Below are 21,207 nucleotides of genomic sequence, written 5' to 3' on the forward strand. Positions count from 1 at the left end.
GATATTTTCACCGACTTCTTAGAAAGCAGGTGTTGGGTCTCTTGTGGGCTGTTTGGAAGAGACTGGAGTACATGAAGGAAGAAAGGAATTATGTTGTACTACTACTACTACAATCACCATTTCTATATGTTGTACTACTACTACTACAATCACCATTTCTATATGGTGAATGGGAGCTGTAGTACAGTACATGGATAGTTGTGGAACAGTCTCACACAATTATAACCATCTACAATCAGTACTTTATATGGTCGATGTGCCGTTGATCGGTTGGTAGATCTCATCTGCCTTGCCCGTCGCCAAACTAACCCAATAGATTAGATGGGATTTGACCTGTTGTTGACCCCAACTGAGTATAATTTTAGGGAAAAATCTGGATTAGTATCCTGTATTTTGGGTCTAGTGTCATTTTAGTTCCCAAACTTTAAAGTGTGATAATTTAATATTGGAACTTTCAAAATATAATAATTCAGTACCTGTTGTTAATTAGTTGTTAATCAATCGTTAAGTAGAATTTGAAAAAGACACAAATGTCCATTAAATGTGATCTAATTTTTTTTATCAACCATCCAAACATTGATAAAAAATTAAGTCTTAAATCTTTGCCTCCTCTATTTAAGAAAGTTGGGGTCATTAGAATGCCCATTCAAATGTGACCCCAATTTTCTTGAATGAAAAAGGCAAGAATTTGGGGTTGTTAATTTCTAGTCAACGTTTAAATAATTGACAAAAAAAAAATTATGCAACACTTAAAGGACATTTGTGTCTTTTTCAAATGTCACTTAACAGCTAATTAACGACAAATACTGAATTATCAAATTTTAAAAATTTAGATATCGCATTTTAAATTTTGGGGACCAAAGTGGTAGTAGGCCCAAAGTTGGGAATTTTTCCATAATTCTATAACTCGATGGGGTGGTTGGTGGCTGGTGTAGTCATCACATGGTGTGGGTCCTACATGATATTGATACGTACTATCTTGTACTCATTAGTGAGGGGGGGGGGGGGGGTCTCACGGTTCAACTTTTTTATTTGAATTATATATGTTTTAGTATATTTTGAATGTTGGAAGACGTTATTGGTAGTACATATTAGAAGAAGTAAATGGGTGTGGATTGGTTGATTAGTACTTGCACCTGTACTACTGCAACTATATGCAACACAACAATATAAAGTAAGCCCTCTCCCCTCCCTCAGTTCTACAAAGAATTGAGAATCCTCCTCCCAAAGGGCTTGCATTGGGGAAGATGAAGATGCTTGCCAAGTAATTTCTTCAAGAGGAAGTGTTTGATGTAAACCATGCATGACTTTGGGCCGAAAGGATACGAAACGGAAATGGACCAAATGGTATGTTATACAGAGAGGGATTAGAGGAAGTGGAGTGGGGAGACAGAGAGAGAGATAGGCAGGGATAAGGCAGAGCATGGGATGGAGCAATCAACAGAGGGGTGGAGCTGTTGTTGCTCTTCCCATGCACTGCCTCTTCCCTGGCTCTCTCTTTCTCCCCTTCCCCTTTCTTTTCTCTCTCCTTTATTTTCTTGTTATTCACTTATCCATTCTTTTTATTTCTTTGTTTGTTTGTTATAAGTAAGCTAATGCTTCAAGAATTCATGCATATGGTTTCTTTCAATTGACTATTTTATTGTATTTGATTGAGTTTAAACATAAAATAGAGTCATATGATGAATAATGAATGGAGTTTTTGTACTTTCACCATGACCTAGTTGGAATCGTATTCCCCTCACCTGTTTTGGTTAGACTGGAATTGGAATCAGAATTGATTGGATTGGATTTTCATTTCACAAGAAATGAAAATAGAATTCTGGTTCTGTTCAATCAAACAGTTGGGTTCTGATTCAGATTCTAGACCTCTATTCCCACATATTAAACCGACCCTCAAGAAGATCCTGAATATTTGGATCAATGAAAGACTTTTTTTTTTGTGTGTGTGTGTATTCCTTACGAGAGAGTCAAGGCAGACTCCTGCAATTAGGTGTTGGTGAGGGTGGGGGGATAATGCCATTTGAGTCCCAGAATATTATGCAAGTTGTATACATCCAACTGGATTTGAAAATGGGCCTTCAAAAAGAAGTTTGAAAATGGACGGACGACCATCTTTGAACGATCATGTTGTGATGTACGCCCATCAACTACTACCTATTATACCTATATTTCTCTAAATAAAAGCATCCTCATAATATTTCCATTTTTGTTTGTTCCGTTTTTTCATTCAACTAGGAGTTCGGTGGTCGTCAATTTGGACCACACTCCATAAGCCCACCACATGGTGGGCCAGTGGGCAATGGCCCCTCAGCCAAATCCATTCCATCGTAAAATTTAAAGAAATTCGAATTTACTAACCGAAGATTTGAACTTTGAAGGAGAAGGAAACCAGAGATGAATAATAAAAAAATTAAAAACGGCCTATTAATTCGTTAAATCTCCTTTGCCTAAAAAATACAGAAAGACCATATCAACCTGACTCCGGTCCAGACTTCAGAGTAATATGCCCATGGCAGTTGCAGCTAAAACAATAACAGGCACCCACAAAATTAACCGATAAACTAAAATTCATAAATAAGCAAAAGTGGAGACAGCACAGAAGCTGTAAAATTGGCGAAAGCCAGCTGCCTCGACTTAGAAGAAGATGGAGAAGCGCTAACCTGAGGAGCAGCAGGAGCCGGTGTTGCGGCAATGGAAGGAGGGACGTTGATGTGGAGCTTCTGTCCAAATTGGCAGTGGCCAGGGAAGCCGCAGAGGAAGCAGTGGTGGCCGGTGATGGAGACGGAGTCATTTCCCGTCGCGTAAACGGCGACGGGAGAAGTTCCATTGCATGCTTGGAAGTCGGAATGGCTCACTTGTGCAACTGCTTCGCCTACTCAAAAACTTCAGCAAGTTATCAGGTTTCAACCACAACAAGTTAGATAACAACATACACATGCAGAAGAACGAGAGAGAGAGATGTATGATCTGAGCAGAATGAATATTGACCATCCACTGATAACCCCAGGCCCGTAGTACTCTTTTAATGTTTTGACTTTTAAGTTAAGTTCAATAGTTAATGGATTCATTAATTAATTAATTAATTCTCTTTCGATTTGTCTTCTAAGAGTGATAAATGTGGCATTATCACGGTGCCATTTGGCAAGTTTTTTTTACAAATGATCTTCGACAGTTAAGATGGCCAAAAGGATATGTATTCAGCTCTCCAGGTTTTGTCTTTAAAGATAAAGAATGTTTGGTAAACGGTTAATCTCTGAGTTTTTAAAAATGGAGTTCGCATCCTATGGACCCATCGGTTCACGGCTTGTAGCTAGAGCAACCGGCCACCAGCGGCAATCTCCGATGAAACATAGAGATTTTTGTTTAATTTTCTTGCAATAAATTTTTCTTTATTTTTGTTTTATTATTGTTCCAGAACCAATGAAACATAGAGTATCAGCCATTAGTGGAGGTGGGATGATAGGATGCTTGCAAAATAGACTCATGTTGTTGATCTTAATAAACTCATCTTTCTCTACTCCCAAGAAGCAAAAGTTAGCACCAATTGGGTTCAAGAACGAGGGACTGCTGAAGAACGGAAGAAGCTAGCTAGCAGCCAATTATGCCATTTCATCTCTGGAGCTAGCGTATTATGTCAAAGTAAACGATCAAGATTTATCTTCTAAAGAACACACTAAAAACTTAGCAGTTCGATCTTTAATAAAAGAGCTCTTTTTCTTTTCTTTTGATCTTCCTTCCTTTATGTCTAAGTATACGCTTTCAATGGGTTTTCAATTTTTTTTTTTTTTTTTCTGGGTCTTGTTTCTGCATTAGATGAAAGGTAATTGCAATATTTTATTCCTCCAAATGCGTCCAATCATGCGTTCCACTTAATTGCAATAATAGTCCAATAGAAGATATCTTCACTAAGAATCACTACATAGTACATACATCCGAAGATCCCATACGCAATTAAAATATAAAGAATTTATTTTGCAGACATCCTATCCTATCATCCCACTGCATTTTTATTGTATTTGCACTGTGCATATTTGTATTTATACACTTTCTAAACAGAACCTTATGATCGCATAGTTTTTCATAAATCCTTTTTGTTTCTATATGATTTTTTTACATTAATGCCGCATTCATTTATTCAAAATTCCAAGCTATTGTTTTGATATAAATGGCAAGAAAATAAAATATTTATTATTGTAAAAGAAACAAAACTGTACTTAAATACTTCAGTACGTATAAAGATATTATTTTAAATACAAATTATATAATACAAGTACATACAAACTCAGCCTTAGTTTGAAACTTAAATACAAAATTATATAAAATACAAGGTTTTGCACTGTACATATATTTATATTTGTACTCCTTCCAAACTCAGCCTTAGTTTGAAAAAAAAATTAAAAAATATAAATATATAATACAAGTACATACAAAACAATACAAAATACAAGGTTTTACACTACATATTTGTATTTATACTCTTTTAAAACTGAGTTTTAGGAGATTCATTTGTTTCACTGTAAAATGGATGAAAAAGGGACAAAAGGTCAAAACTAAAGCTCAAGAGTGTTGGCAATTTTCAAGACCCAAGGCAAATAATATATATATAGAGAGAGAGAGAGCATTATTCATTATTCATTATTCATTATTCATGCATGGGTTGGGGGTCTGTCAATTTCTCAAGAGTCAACTGGATTGAGTTCAGCTGGCCATGGCCAATGTTCGAACCCCTTGCTGCTGAGATTGGCATGTTATGTGTCAACTGGTCCGATTGTCTGGACCATCTGCTTGACCCTCTCAGAGAAAAAGATAACAAAAACTCAGAAAAAATATAAAAAGCTTATAACTTATACCCAGCCATTTTATGTCAATGCAAGCCTGAAACAATAAAAAATTATATATTATAGTACCTAATATTAGTGTGGTTATTTATGAAATCTTTGACTAATTAGTAAACATTTTAGAGAACTGTTTATTTCAAAATCCATTTTTGGTCTGGGAAATACTAAATTAATTTTTTATAATTAACATATTGATAATGACATATAACTCAAAAACCAAAGTATGCCTATAGGGTATTCCATGGTGGCTTAAGATCATTGAGTGGTTTTCAACTCAAATCATCAATTCACCTAAAGGGGGCGTTTTTTTTCTGGATTTTGAGAGGGGGAAAGTTGGTCAATGGAATTTTGATTCGTATTGATCAAGAAATGCATGTTCCTTTTTCAGATTTAAGCGGGGATCGGGGAAAGTTTATTTTCCAGGGTAAATGATACCCATCTCCTAGGTGGGTAAATAATTTTCTCACTTGGGGGAAAATTTGCCCACACTTGAATGAACAAAAATGCCCCTTTTAATATTGGATTTTTATGGCTAAAATGGTCATTGCCTTATTTACATGAAAAATAAAAGAACATGGATAAATGCACTAATCCAGGTAAGTATTTAAGTCTTTCCTGAGAAACACTGACCTGGATAAATGTATTTACCCGGATAAATAACTTACGAACAGAGCTAAAGAATCACCAGGGTCTTTCAGCTTTGCTAAAATAAGAATGTAGAGGGTGGATATCACTTAGCCGTGACTATTACATCATCAAAAGCATATCCAAGACTATGGGGCTTTTTCCGTTTTTGACCTCCATGGTTAGCCCGTTCAGCCCCAAAACCGGTCAAGATATATTGATTCCATTTCTGTCTCCAATTATTATTTTTTCAAAAATTATTGAATTGGTCAGATCCATTGACCTGGGTGATCAAATCATCACCCATTTGACCCAAAAATCAGCGATCAGAATAGTCTGGTTCTGGGTTGATTTTTAAAACATCACCCATTTTTAAAACATTGCATGATTGCATCTGTTATCCGGCCTTATTATAATAATGTAAATAATCTGTTCAAACAGAAAATAGACATGGAATGAAGTCATTCAACAATGTAATTCAAATACCAGCTTTCTAACTAACTCTATATGCTAATGCCTATTATAATTCTATTTGGAGTCAAAGGATAATTTGTGAACCATATATGAAAGTCGTGCTGTTACGTACCCAATGCTGGGTGGGCCTCCATGGCAGAAAACAAAGATGAGCCTATGATAATCTGTGTGGGCCTGCATGTATCAATTAGGAAGGTTGGAGCCCAAGCTGAAGAACCAAGCCCCACCCACCAATTGGGCCTCCCAATCCTCTTCTGATTTGCATCCAGCAGTTGCTCTGGACTGCAAATGGCACGAACAGATACGAGTAAACTACAAATTCCTAAACTTGTTACAACTTCCAAGCTTTTAAATCGTCACTACTTATGCTGTGTGACATGTGACAAGCTCAAATGGGTGCCCATCTAACCTTATACTATGTTTTTTATATGTTTTTTATAGCAGGGAGTCTATCATCAACTCAGTGGATTTAGAAAGAGTTGGTCGCAAGCCTCTCACTAGGGGTGTCAATAGACCGATTTTGGGTTCAATTCATCAAAATCGAAATCAATTTAGATGGATTGGACAGACCAATAAGAGATATTGAATTAGACCAGTCCAGACTTAATGGTCCAAAGTATTTGTTCGATTGGATTGGACCTGGTCCATCCATAAAAAATTTATAATGAATTGGAACCAATCTAAATTAAAATCAACTTGAACAGATTGGACTGTCCAGACATTGAATTGGACTGGTCCAAAATGGTCCAAAGAACTCACCGGATTAAATTGGACCTGGTCCATCTATAATGGATTCAGATTGGCCGGATTGGATTGGTCCATATCCGGTCCAATTGACACCCCTATGACTCTCACTACTGAAACCTATCCTCTTATATTTGAACTAAGCGGGTAAGCCTAGTGATCTCCGACCTTGCCACGTGGAACCCATCAACAAAACAAATAGATACTTTCTACTATATTTGAATTAAACACAGGGTAAAGTCCGAACTCTAACACAGATGCATAGAAAAACATAGCATTTTTTTTTTATCAAAGCATTTTCTTTGAATATGAGAGATACGATACATGTGGTACTAAATCAAAATAAAAAGTACAAAAGAAGAAGAAGAAGAAGTAATGGGGTACTCTGGGCTACCTAAAATTTGCCCAAACCTAGTAAAAGGAATAGTTGTAAGTTGTAACTATCAATCTATTTATCCAATTCTTTACAGCAGCGAAGATGGATCAAACGTGAAATCCATTGCTCTTCCCTTCTTTGTTAGTTGTGGTGCCATTCATCTCAATTGTCCCATAAGCGTTCATCTCAGTCACCTTCCCATGGTCATCCCCATCCATGAATCTCTTCCAGAACCAGTGCTGTTTCCACACTCGCTCAGTCATCTCCTCGATGGGGATGTTCTTGGTCTCCGGAACAAGGAATAACACGAACAACGACATGATGACTACCCACCCGGAGAAGAACAAGAAGATGCCATACTTCATGTGGCAGAGCATGGAGAGGAAGGCCTGAGCAATCACAAAGGTGAAGAGCATGTTGACGCACACCGTCACACTCTGCCCCGCCGATCTCGTCTCCAAGGGGAACGTCTCACTTGGAATCAGCCACCCAAGAGGCCCCCACGACCAGGCGAACGATGAAACAAACGTGCAAACCATGACCACCACCAGGATGGCATAGCCTTTGCTGAGATTGTCAGAGTGATCCGTCACCTTGATCCCTAACAGCACCGCTATCACCACCTGAGATAAGAACATCTGGACTCCAGCTTCAAGTAGAAGTATCCGACGCCCCACCTTGTCCACTGTGTATATAGAGACGACAGTGGACGCAACGTTGACAGCGCCGGTGATGACGGCCGAGTACAGAGATGCATCATTATGAAATCCCAGTGTGCTAAACAGCACAGGGGCGTAAAACATGATGGCGTTGATGCCCGTGAATTGCTGGAAAATCTGTTGCGCCACCAAAAAAAATAAATCTTGTTAGAAACTTGATGTCATTATCTATATTATGTAAATAATAGCCACCAAGAGATCAAACTGAAATAAGCATAATCCTGACCTGTAAGGCTATGGCAATGACCATCTGGGGTCGGTTCCTTCGCTTGAGGAGGTTCCTGAAGGGGTGCTTTACTTGCTTAGCCACGCGGCTTGCCTCCAGTAGCTCCTGGAACTCGGGCTCAATGTTGTCAGTGCCTCTTATCTTCCTGAGGACGGCTTTTCCCTCTTCCAAGTAGCCACGTTCTATGAGGCTGTTAGGAGTGTCCACCACAAAAAGAGCCCCCGCAGTTAGAAGAAATGCAGGGATCCCAGCCAGCCCCAGCGAAAGCCTCCATCCCCAACCCCCTTTGATTCTGCCATAGGAAATAATCATCAAGTTCTTGTTAGGTCAGCATCGAATTTATCGAATAAAGAAATACAAGAGACTGAGTTTAGAACCATATATAGAGCACACAATATACATCTCAACTTGTATTTTTCTCTGAAGTAATTTTTGAAAACTCATAACGATCGAGCAGAGAAATTGGAATCATGAAACAGCCTGGGCTGTCTCAGTCTGGGAGCTTTTAGCTTTACCAGCGGCCCCCACTCAGTTTCTTGCTTGACTTTTCAGCTATATATAAGAATATAATTGCAAACAGACCCGACTGTTTTTCCCAAAAAGAAATTAAATGATGGCAGTCACTGATTATGTAAGAATTGAAACATGAGGAATAGGACAGAAAGAACAATCTAGGAAATCAGCAGCCTATGTATTAATTATTAAATTATGGGTTGTAGGCTCCTCTTTAAGTCAAACATATAATTAATAATGCATTAATCGCTCTATCTTAACCACCAAACATGTAAATTAATAAGCATATCAAATGCAGTAGAGAGAGAGAGAGAGAGAGAGAGAGGACTATATGGCTTACTTGGCGGTTCCGTAATTGACGAGGCTGGCGAAGAGTATACCGATGGTGACATTCAGTTGAAACAGTATGTTAAGTCCTCCACGTATTCTGGTGGGTGCAATCTCCGAGAGGAATAGAGGAACAGCCTGTTGTATTTAATAGAACACAACCAAATTAATGAAAGGGAAATATCACAATTTTGTAACAACAAGAAACTCCGTTTTTGGTACAAATGGAAGAAAAGCACTGCAGAAACAGGGGGTAGTGCAACAAGAATACCGCAAGGAGTGATTAACAGATATGCCCAGATCCAGATGGAGGGCCCAAATTAAGTTTATAATCTAAAAAGTGCTTAATCAAATTAAATTGCACTCCCAGTAGTCAGTCACTAGATGTTGCTAAATCAACGGTCTATACATGGTTCATATTTTTTCTGGCTCTGGATCCACCAGACCCATGATCTATCCCCAACATCTTTGCACGTGGCAAGTTAACGATTCATTTGGGTTGTCGATCGGATTTGAATTAATTCATGATCTATCCCCCAAAGCTTGTTCTCTAGATGGGGCATAACATCATCCAAATCTGTTCTTTGGTTTTAGCAAAAATTGTTATGAGACACGTGGTCAGATGATGGAGTGGATTATCCTAGAAAATTTGGGGTAGGAATACGTGGGGCCTGATCCTTAAGGTCTACTGTCCTGAATATCCTGTTCTACCAAGAGGACAGGCAGCCATTTGATCACGTTGGACCAAGGGTGACCCACAATGCAGGGGATTTTTACCCCTGCAGCCCTGCCCTGCCCAACCATGAAGATGGGACAGGTTACACCCTTGTCCTCTCCTAACGCTGCACTAGGGTACGTTTGGCTGAAAAGCCCACCATTTCTGCCGCCTAGGTTGGTAACAGATTCGAACTCCACAGAATCGGTCTGTGTGAGTGTGAGTGGTGGCTTAAACAATCTCTTACGTTACGTACTTCCGCCCTTTATATAGTTTTGAACCAACGGTTCTGGTCGGAAGCGCACATTACCAAAAAAGACCTTATCATCCAACAACAACAACCCAACCCCGTCCCAGAAAAGAGAGACTCCGGACTCCGGATATAGATGCAATATGTAGAAGAAAAAGTAATGGGAATCGACTGCAGGAGCAAAAAGTGCAGCGGATTCGGACTAGTGTGTGGAACTGGAACATTATTCCTTTGGCTTTGGAAAGGGGGAGAGGCCAAACCGCCAAAGGGAAGTTCCAACTAGCTTTGTTTTTGAACTTCCAAGGAATAAAGTTGTGGAGGACAATGGACCGGGGTGAATGACAGAGAATATACTTTCTTTTGTTTCTGATTTGGCATGATATTTGTAGATCCCATATCATCCAGCGTTTTCAACACTTGATGACACATGCACATGCCAAATTCTATGCCCTATCCAATGTCCCATGTAATTGGAGGATTAACCTAAAAAAAATAAGCTTATTAAAAGTGTAGACTTTTGATGCCATTGCTTCGATCATACCCTAAATGCTACAACAAAGGGCACGCGTAAATGGGGGCAAATAAGTAGGTGATCCCATATAAACAAGAAATTCTTGTTCATGTTTTGGTATTAGAGGTCGTAGAGGAAAAACGATTTTCAAAAACCTCATTTACTTAGATAAATAATACTTTCTTAAAACTTACTTAAATTATTTTATCGGTTATGTCAAAATTGTTAATATATGATGTGATAATATTGTACCTTTAATAATGATATTTTTATGGATAAAATAGTAATTATATAATTTTATTCAAAAAACAAAAAAAAAAATATTAAGATCCCGTTTGGTTCATGGGAATAAGAATAGGGGTATGGAATTGGAATGGGCTATTTCGATTCCAATTATTTGGTTGGGTGGAATTGGAACCCCATTCCCATTCATGGTAGAATGCCATTCCCCCATTTGAGAGAATAGCCATTCCCTCCCTCTCCCTTAAAAATGAAATCCCTTCCAACTGATTCCAATTCTCATTCCGATATTTATCTGAACCAAACAGACTATGAGAATAAACCATTTTCCAATTCCAATTACAAACCCAACAGGCCCTAATAAATGCACTTATTCAAGCAAGTGCTTCCTAAGAATCGCTTGCCTCAATAAGTGCATTTAACTAGATAAATGATTTACGGTTTAATAAACGAGGCCTAAGTGATACAATTTGTAACCATCACACCTAGGAGTACAATTAGTAGAGTGACAAACCTGGTTAGCGAAACCAACACCACAACCAAGGAGGATCCGTCCTATAATCAGCATTGCGAGGTCCTGGGCCGCCGCATTTAATATCACTCCTACTATGAAAAACATACCGGCGATAAGCATTGTTAACTTCCGGCCAAGCCTTCTTGTAGTGTAAGATGCGAAGAAGGTGGCGGTCAACGCAGCCAGATAGAGTGATGAAGTGAAGAGTTGTAATCCCTGGTTATCATATTTGCAGTAATTGCTGACAGCCTCCGTCACGTTGGTCTTCCGGTAAACCACCGGGAAAAACTTCTTCAAGAAATGCGGCATGGATGTCACACCACCTGCATCAAATTACCAAATTAACGCTAATTAGTCCCTTTTTTTTTCTTTTGGTAATATATAATAATAAATATTAAAAAATGCTTAGTTAGCAAATTCAACTACGAGTTATGACTTTTGAAAAAGATTCCTTAACGTCAGGGGTATTTTTCGTATTCCAGTATTAAACTCTACTATCAAAATTTCATCACACTCATCTATCCTGCTTCTTGGGGAACGGGATCTGCTCCTCACATTTGAGCGCCTCACATGCGCATCCACCGTGCATTGGAAACATCTCCCATGAATGATAATATATAAGTATGGGAGATGTTCCCAATGGAGGGTACGATGTGTGTGTATGAGGCGCCCTGTGTGATGAGCAGATCCGGTCTCTGATTCTGGACTGCCGGGAGACCTCACTCTCTCTCTCTCACAGCTTTTTCCCCGACGAATATTGTCTTCCTCTGGGGTCTGCCTTAAGGCTTAACGTATTCCAATGAATCAAGATCTGAGTTTCTCCCGTATCTAACAGTTCCCAGTCAAAGAAATTGGAAAGAAAAAATAAACAAATCTTCTTTTTCATTTCAATTCAGAAAAAAATTTTGTTCTATTCATAAACCTAACAGAATTTTTAGCAGTGCATGAAAACAAGTGAAAATATTCTCAGAAAAGTACATCTTCAAGATTCCAGAAAACAGAGAGTTTATCACGAAAACAACGATGGAAAAAAAAAAAAAGTTTTGCTAAAATCGTTCCTCTTTCCACTCAAATTTAGATAACGAGAACACGTGATCATTAGAATCATGACGTTCGCAGGATATTTCCTTTGAAATCATATAACCGAAGAAACCGTAATAAGATGAAATTTAAGATGAAATGAAATCGAGAAATAAACCTGAAACTCCGACGTCGTAACCGAACATCAGACCACCAGTGGCGGCCATTATACAAGAAAAAATGACGATCGGTGTAATCTTAGCTTCGAACTCGGCTCCGCCGGTTGCCGGAGCAGAAAATCCTCCGGCAGGCATGATTGGGTTGACTAGATGTTTAAGTATCTACTACTATAAAAAGAAGCCGAATGATCTTTCCTTTAGTCGAGAGCAGAAGAAAGCACGAAATAGTGAGCAGGAATGGATGAAGAATTGTTGGTCGCCCTCCTTTATTATATAGACGGATGAAGGAGGCAGAAGCGAGACGATAACTTGCCACGTGGTAATATTTTAATGGTTATACACCGTGACGGCTAGCCAGTCAACGAGTCCTGTCAACCCAACCATAAGAAGGAAACTAACGTGTTCTTTTCGCTACGAAGAAGGAAATTACGTGTTGAATTACGAAAGCAACCACATTCTCGTCGGTCAAATGCTCGAAGAGAGCTGAGTTCGATTTGGAGTTGTGGGCTATGTGAGGGGCATTAGCGTCAAATTGTGCTTCTCAAAGAAATTGTGAGTAGGCAATGGCAATGGTCAGCAGCGTCAGCTACGTGTATCCCCCACCCCACGAGCCACGGTCCTTTTGTTTTTGTAATCGGGAGTATGGGAACCATGGTTTTGACTTTTGACTATGAAGCTATTTATTTCACACGTACCCTAAGTTGTCGGTATCTTACTACCGGTAGGCAGCTCTACTTTGCCATGTCGGCATTTTCGTAGACCATAGTAAAGCCCCATTGATTTTCATTTATCTGGAACTCTGGGTAAGTATGTTAGTTGGGGGCAAGTATTTCTTATACACTATACCAGTTATACGGGTGAAGAGAGATTAGAGGGAGAGTGCTTATCGGCTTCAGCAAAATATGTTAAGTTGTCGTGTTTATCCACCTTATAGGAAATATCAATTATTAGTCGAATATAGCGATAAACGAACGTGGGTATTGTGGTTGTATTAAATTTTCTTATAATTGATCTTGTATATGTTTGGCATCGTTGCTGTATATACAATACTGTTTTCTCATAAAATGGTGTTACTGATGTGTGGATTGGAAGTACTGTTTTTTGAGAAAATGGTGTCTCTTTTTTATTTTTTATTTGAAAACTTTATTGTCAGGTAGGACGTTTCCTGGAGCAACAGTAACACTTTTTGTTTGGTAAATCCATGTCTCTGCCACATCAGATTGGTAACAACGAGCTCCAATCTGAGAAAACGTCAAATTCAACGTTGCTCCAAACCAGCACCATTTTCTGGATCAACGACATCGATGCCAAATAGACACTTTGTTTGATTGCAATGTAATTAACTTCATTTGCTTTGGTGCAAAAGTATGGATCAGAATGCAAATGAATTAGAATTCAAATTTTGGTCTAATTTATTATAGATTTCACTTTACTATTTTTTTCAATGCAGACAAAATAAAATAATGGCTAAAAGAAACTAAAATAAAATTGCAAGCAAAGATAAACCAAAATTTGCAAAATTCTCATTTGCATTCTTCCATCCATTTGTATTAGTATATATATAGATATGGGAAGATTGCAAATACAAATTTGTAGAATGCAAATACAATGTATAGAAATAACACATTTGCATTGAACATATTTGTATTTGCACTCTTCCCAAACTAAGCTTTAGAGAATTGGAGATTCAGATATTTCATCCAATTATTTATTTTATTTATATAAAGTATATAAATATATAATTTATATATTATATTTTAATTGCCTAAAATTCAGATTCAATAAATTAAGGCACGTTTGGTTTCCGGGAATAGGAGTTTCGAATTGGAATTAGAATGTATTATTCCAATTCCAATTATTTGATTGAGCAGAATTGGAATCCCATTCCCCTTCTTGGCAGAATTGTCATTCCCTTTCTCTCCCATAAGAATAAAATTTCATACCAATTGATTTTAATTCTCATTCCAATTCTTGTCTGAACCAAACAAATTATAGGAATAGACCATCCCAATTCCAATAACAATAAATTTAGATTCCTGTAAATGAAACAGAACCTTAATAAATAAATTAATATGATTAATATTCAGATTCAAATGATTAATATTATTATCCAAACTCAATTAGATTATATCAAATCTCAAATTCGAATTCGGATAAATTTTCGGATACGCGAAAGCATGAAGGCAGGTGGGAATTTGTCCCCAAGGCGTTGTCACATAAGACAGCAATTATCCAAACGAGAGTTGTATACGGACCACCCAACTATTAGATTTTCAATTGGCTTGTTCGACTTTTTAACTTCAACAAAAGGTGTTATATGCGTTTAAGAAAGAAAGAAAGAAAAAGAGGATAAATTAATGTAAATTATATAGCAGATATGGTCAAAATATAATATGAATGACATCACACGTTCACGTAATGAATGTATTTGACATCACATGATACACATGCAAGCAATAATTTGATGAAAATAAAAAATAACTAGACAAAATCAAATGATGCATCTGTTGTACCGTATAGCAAAAACGCAATTGGTTACATGGTTTTTAAAATTAGACCGGAAAAATTGGGAATCAGGCATATGATCGATTTCGTTTTACCTCAGAATGGGCCGTCCATTTAATTCGAATGATCAAACCGTTTGATCCAAGAACCAAACCTTTGAATGATTTGTTGTCCGATTAAGTTTTAAAAATCTTGATTGATGATCATATGTATTTAACTTTAAAGTATAGGTAATATTAATGAATGCATTAAAAAGAAAAGTATAGGATAAGACTACTTTTACGTCCATAGATTTATGGTTGGACCTAATTCTATCGTTACACTGTAAGCTGAAAGGTATGTTTCTGCTTTTGTGGTGAGATGGGAAAGACTGGGGTTAGGCCAGATTACCAAAGGCCTCAGATGTCACCTTCAGTTTGAAATCTAGGTAGTGAGGTTTGATATATATTCAATTTAATATCCTCAGGTTTTTGAATAAATGAGGATGATGAAGTTTACTTCATTAACGATGAAGACAAACAAGTCTAAAGGAAAAGGACAGTATTAAGAAGCAGGCGCCTCGTGCATTAGAGTCATGCAACCTTTTGACTGAAACCCCTTTAATTTCACACACCACTAGCATGAATTTTGGGGAGCCCCACAGGTTAAGTTCCTAGCATACAGAGATTGTAAAGAAAAGTCTAAGTCGTCTAAGACCAACAGAGCCCAACTGGTGCAGAGCATAAGAGGACATCAATTGGTATTTGGTAGTAGTTATCAAAAGGGTCTCTGGTCTCATTAATTAAAAGTAAGTTAGCGGAGACCACAGTGCCCGACAGCACATCTCAACCGTGTATTAAAAACAACTTCATGATAAATGGGAGATGTTCTTAATCCCGATGATATCATCGGGACATATTCTTATTACACGATTGCGATGTGTTATGGGACACTGATGTAAACTCAAGCTAGCAACAGCGAGCTTCTTTCATATGGCTAGTTAGGACAAAATTTCGTGTTTGAAAGTGATGTGATTTTTGGAGTACCCTGATTTTCTATTGGAAAATGTGTGAGAATTGCGTGGAAGAGGAGAAAGTGATAAAGGTGACGAAGAGAAAGAAACTTTAAACCATTTCGAAAGCATCCTGGTGAGAAAGAAGGTCAAATAGGGCAACTGCATCTCAAAATAGATGAATAATCAACCGAGCTCTAATTAAATAGTTTGATTAGGCTCAGTTTGAATTCGATAAATATCAAGTTTGATTAGGCTCAGTTTGAGTTTGATTTTAATTAAATTCAGGTTAAAATATTTAAAGTTTGATTCTAATATACACACGGTTTGACTCGGCTCGATTGCATCCTATTTTAAGTTGTTTATTGGTCAGGTTCCTGAATAGATAGATATGCCAAGTGAAATCTTAAATCAAAAAGAGCCATTCATCCTAAAACTTAAGCTGCTAGGTAAAGTTATTGAATAGGTTTTTATTCTCTAATACTGGAAAACTTCTTTTCTGCAATTGGTTTGGCACTGGAAAGGAATGCAAAATCAACATGTTCATTTACATTTGCGATTGTGTTTCCAAGGTTTTATTATCTTTCTTGTTTACCTAAGTGTTATAAGACTTGCACCAGAGGATAGGACTGTAAAACCCGAAACACGAAGGTCATTCCAGTTGTTAAATGCAAGGTTTAAAGTATTGACATGTATCAGCCTGTATTGGCCGATATGTATCATTCCGGGACCCCTCCGATATGCCCCTACAGTGGGTGTATCGGGGGTCTGACCGGTTCAAGGTGTGGAGGAGGCCTAAACCGGCTCACCTGAATCAATCGCGAAAAAAAAAATAATAAAAAAAAATATCAAAAGTTGTATCGGGCGTATCGATATTTTGAACCTTGGTTAAATGCTTAGGTTTTTCAAATTTTTGAAAGAGAGAGTAAAATCAGTCAAAACCCGATGCAACCATTAAAAACCAGTTGGGCCGTCTCAACAATCTAACCGGTTCTTACGACCCACCCAGGTCATTTAAATCAGTACAAATTTTAATCTTGGTTAAAATTTGAAGATAAATCAAATATGCCCCTACAGTGGGTGTATCAGGGGTCTGACCAGTTCAAGGTGTGGAGGAGGCCTAAACCGGCTCACCTGAATCAATCGCGAAAAAATAATAATAAAAAAAAATATCAAAAGTTGTATCGGATGTATCGATATTTTGAACCTTGGTTAAATGCTTAGGTTTTTCAAATTTTTGAAAGAGAGAGTAAAATCAGTCAAAACCCGATGCAACCATTAAAAACCAGTTGGGCCGTCTCAACAATCTAACCGGTTCTTACGACCCACCCAGGTCATTTAAATCACTACAAATTTTAATCTTGGTTAAAATTTGAAGATAAATCAAATATGCCCCTACAGTGGGTGTATCGGGGGTCTGACCGGTTCAAGGTGTGGAGGAGGCCTAAACCGGCTCACCTGAATCAATCGCGAAAAAAAAAATAATAAAAAAAAATATCAAAAGTTGTATCGGATGTATCGATATTTTGAACCTTGGTTAAATGCTTAGGTTTTTCAAATTTTTGAAAGAGAGAGTAAAATCAGTCAAAACCCAATGCAACCATTAAAAACCAGTTGGGCCGTCTCAACAATCTAACCGGTTCTTACGACCCACCCAGGTCATTTAAATCACTACAAATTTTAATCTTGGTTAAAATTTGAAGATAAATCAAATATGCCCCTACAGTGGGTGTATCGGGGGTCTGACCGGTTCAAGGTGTGGAGGAGGCCTAAACCGGCTCACCTGAATCAATCGCGAAAAAAAAAATAATAAAAAAAAATATCAAAAGTTGTATCGGGCGTATCGATATTTTGAACCTTGGTTAAATGCTTAGGTTTTTCAAATTTTTGAAAGAGAGAGTAAAATCAGTCAAAACCCGATGCAACCATTAAAAACCAGTTGGGCCGTCTCAACAATCTAACCGGTTCTTACGACCCACCCAGGTCATTTAAATCAGTACAAATTTTAATCTTGGTTAAAATTTGAAGATAAATCAAATATGCCCCTACAGTGGGTGTATCAGGGGTCTGACCGGTTCAAGGTGTGGAGGAGGCCTAAACCGGCTCACCTGAATCAATCGCGAAAAAATAATAATAAAAAAAAATATCAAAAGTTGTATCGGATGTATCGATATTTTGAACCTTGGTTAAATGCTTAGGTTTTTCAAATTTTTGAAAGAGAGAGTAAAATCAGTCAAAACCCGATGCAACCATTAAAAACCAGTTGGGCCGTCTCAACAATCTAACCGGTTCTTACGACCCACCCAGGTCATTTAAATCACTACAAATTTTAATCTTGGTTAAAATTTGAAGATAAATCAAATATGCCCCTACAGTGGGTGTATCAGGGGTCTGACCGGTTCAAGGTGTGGAGGAGGCCTAAACCGGCTCACCTGAATCAATCGCGAAAAAATAATAATAAAAAAAAATATCAAAAGTTGTATCGGATGTATCGATATTTTGAACCTTGGTTAAATGCTTAGGTTTTTCAAATTTTTGAAAGAGAGAGTAAAATCAGACAAAACCCGATGCAACCATTAAAAACCAGTTGGGCCGTCTCAACAATCTAACCGGTTCTTACGACCCACCCAGGTCATTTAAATCACTACAAATTTTAATCTTGGTTAAAATTTGAAGATAAATCAAATATGCCCCTACAGTGGGTGTATCGGGGGTCTGACCGGTTCAAGGTGTGGAGGAGGCCTAAACCGGCTCACCTGAATCAATCGCGAAAAAAAAAATAATAAAAAAAAATATCAAAAGTTGTATCGGATGTATCGATATTTTGAACCTTGGTTAAATGCTTAGGTTTTTCAAATTTTTGAAAGAGAGAGTAAAATCAGTCAAAACCCGATGCAACCATTAAAAACCAGTTGGGCCGTCTCAACAATCTAACCGGTTCTTACGACCCACCCAGGTCATTTAAATCACTACAAATTTTAATCTTGGTTAAAATTTGAAGATAAATCAAATATGCCCCTACAGTGGGTGTATCGGGGGTCTGACCGGTTCAAGGTGTGGAGGAGGCCTAAACCGGCTCACCTGAATCAATCGCGAAAAAAAAAATAATAAAAAAAAATATCAAAAGTTGTATCGGGCGTATCGATATTTTGAACCTTGGTTAAATGCTTAGGTTTTTCAAATTTTTGAAAGAGAGAGTAAAATCAGTCAAAACCCGATGCAACCATTAAAAACCAGTTGGGCCGTCTCAACAATCTAACCGGTTCTTACGACCCACCCAGGTCATTTAAATCAGTACAAATTTTAATCTTGGTTAAAATTTGAAGATAAATCAAATATGCCCCTACAGTGGGTGTATCAGGGGTCTGACCGGTTCAAGGTGTGGAGGAGGCCTAAACCGGCTCACCTGAATCAATCGCGAAAAAATAATAATAAAAAAAAATATCAAAAGTTGTATCGGATGTATCGATATTTTGAACCTTGGTTAAATGCTTAGGTTTTTCAAATTTTTGAAAGAGAGAGTAAAATCAGTCAAAACCCGATGCAACCATTAAAAACCAGTTGGGCCGTCTCAACAATCTAACCGGTTCATACGACCCACCCAGGTCATTTAAATCACTACAAATTTTAATCTTGGTTAAAATTTGAAGATAAATCAAATATGCCCCTACAGTGGGTGTATCGGGGGTCTGACCGGTTCAAGGTGTGGAGGAGGCCTAAACCGGCTCACCTGAATCAATCGCAAAAAAAAAAAATAATAAAAAAAAATATCAAAAGTTGTATCGGGCGTATCGATATTTTGAACCTTGGTTAAATGCTTAGGTTTTTCAAATTTTTGAAAGAGAGAGTAAAATCAGTCAAAACCCGATGCAACCATTAAAAACCAGTTGGGCCGTCTCAACAATCTAACCGGTTTTTACGACCCACCCAGGTCATTTAAATCACTACAAATTTTAATATTGGTTAAAATTTGAAGATAAATCAAATATGCCCCTACAGTGGGTGTATCGGGGGTCTGACCGGTTCAAGGTGTGGAGGAGGCCTAAACCGGCTCACCTGAATCAATCGCGAAAAATAAATAAATAAAAAAAATATCAAAAGTTGTATCGGACGTATCGATATTTTGAACCTTGGTTAAATGCTTAGGTTTTTCAAATTTTTGAAAGAGAGAGTAAAATCAGTCAAAACCCGATGCAACCATTAAAAACCAGTTGGGCCGTCTCAACAATCTAACCGGTTCTTACGACCCACCCAGGTCATTTAAATCATTACAAATTTTAATCTTGGTTAAAATTTGAAGATAAATCAAATATGCCCCTACAGTGGGTGTATCGGGGGTCTGACCGGTTCAAGGTGTGGAGGAGGCCTAAACCGGCTCACCTGAATCAATCGCAAAAAAAAAATAATAAAAAAAAATATCAAAAGTTGTATCGGGCGTATCGATATTTTGAACCTTGGTTAAATGCTTAGGTTTTTCAAATTTTTGAAAGAGAGAGTAAAATCAGTCAAAACCCGATGCAACCATTAAAAACCAGTTGGGCCGTCTCAACAATCTAACCGGTTCTTACGACCCACCCAGGTCATTTAAATCACTACAAATTTTAATATTGGTTAAAATTTGAAGATAAATCAAATATGCCCCTACAGTGGGTGTATCGGGGGTCTGACCGGTTCAAGGTGTGGAGGAGGCCTAAACCGGCTCACCTGAATCAATCGCGAAAAAAAAATAAATAAAAAAAAATATCAAAAGTTGTATCAGACGTATCGATATTTTGAACCTTGGTTAAATGCTTAGGTTTTTCAAATTTTTGAAAGAGAGAGTAAAATCAGTCAAAACCCGATGCAACCATTAAAAACCAGTTGGGCCGTCTCAACAATCTAACCGGTTCTTACGACCCACCCAGGTCATTTAAATCACTACAAATTTTAATCTTTGTTAAAATTTGAAGATAAATCAAATATGCCCCTACAGTGGGTGTATCGGGGGTCTGACCGGTTCAAGGTGTGGAGGAGGCCTAAACCGGCTCACCTGAATCAATCGCAAAAAAAAAAAATAATAAAAAAAAATATCAAAAGTTGTATCGGGCGTATCGATATTTTGAACCTTGGTTAAATGCTTAGGTTTTTCAAATTTTTGAAAGAGAGAGTAAAATCAGTCAAAACCCGATGCAACCATTAAAAACCAGTTGGGCCGTCTCAACAATCTAACCGGTTCTTACGACCCACCCAGGTCATTTAAATCACTACAAATTTTAATATTGGTTAAAATTTGAAGATAAATCAAATATGCCCCTACAGTGGGTGTATCGGGGGTCTGACCGGTTCAAGGAGTGGAGGAGGCCTAAACCGGCTCACCTGAATCAATCGCGAAAAAAAAATAATAAAAAAAAATATCAAAAGTTGTATCGGGCGTATCGATATTTTGAACCTTGGTTAAA

The 21,207-nt window shown here is 37.7% G+C and overlaps 1 protein-coding gene and 1 long non-coding RNA gene across 2 annotated transcripts; one reads left to right on the forward strand and one right to left on the reverse strand.

Annotated features, from left to right (window-relative positions):
- The first annotated feature begins 1,051 nt into the window (after window positions 1-1,051).
- Window positions 1,052-3,736, forward strand: LOC109115806 (uncharacterized). Its single transcript, XR_002023483.2, has 2 exons — window positions 1,052-1,347; window positions 3,419-3,736. It is a non-coding gene; the product is annotated as an uncharacterized LOC109115806 (long non-coding RNA).
- A 3,209-nt stretch (window positions 3,737-6,945) lies between these two features.
- LOC104612047 (sugar transport protein 13-like) lies at window positions 6,946-12,524 on the reverse strand. The gene is made up of 5 exons (XM_010279359.3): window positions 12,273-12,524; window positions 11,075-11,397; window positions 8,858-8,982; window positions 8,005-8,296; window positions 6,946-7,895 (listed from the first exon to the last, which is right to left on the reverse strand). The coding sequence occupies exons 1-5, from the start codon at window positions 12,406-12,408 to the stop codon at window positions 7,167-7,169; spliced, it is 1,605 nt and encodes a 534-aa protein (XP_010277661.1). The 5' UTR covers window positions 12,409-12,524; the 3' UTR covers window positions 6,946-7,166.
- Window positions 12,525-21,207: the final 8,683 nt, after the last annotated feature.

This window comes from Nelumbo nucifera, chromosome 4 (assembly GCF_055504915.1).
Source record: "Nelumbo nucifera cultivar China Antique chromosome 4, China Antique-T2T, whole genome shotgun sequence".
Taxonomy (NCBI): domain Eukaryota; kingdom Viridiplantae; phylum Streptophyta; class Magnoliopsida; order Proteales; family Nelumbonaceae; genus Nelumbo; species Nelumbo nucifera.

Excerpts from the sequence above, each read along its gene's own strand:
- LOC104612047 (XM_010279359.3), bottom strand. The coding sequence starts at position 12,408 with ATGCCTGCCGGAGGATTTTCTGCTCCGGCAACCGGCGGAGCCGAGTTC. Across the intron at positions 8,297-8,857 it reads GTCAATTACGGAACCGCCAA|AATCAAAGGGGGTTGGGGAT; the intron begins GTAAGCCATATA and ends TTCCTATGGCAG. Across the intron at positions 7,896-8,004 it reads TCATTGCCATAGCCTTACAG|ATTTTCCAGCAATTCACGGG; the intron begins GTCAGGATTATG and ends GTGGCGCAACAG.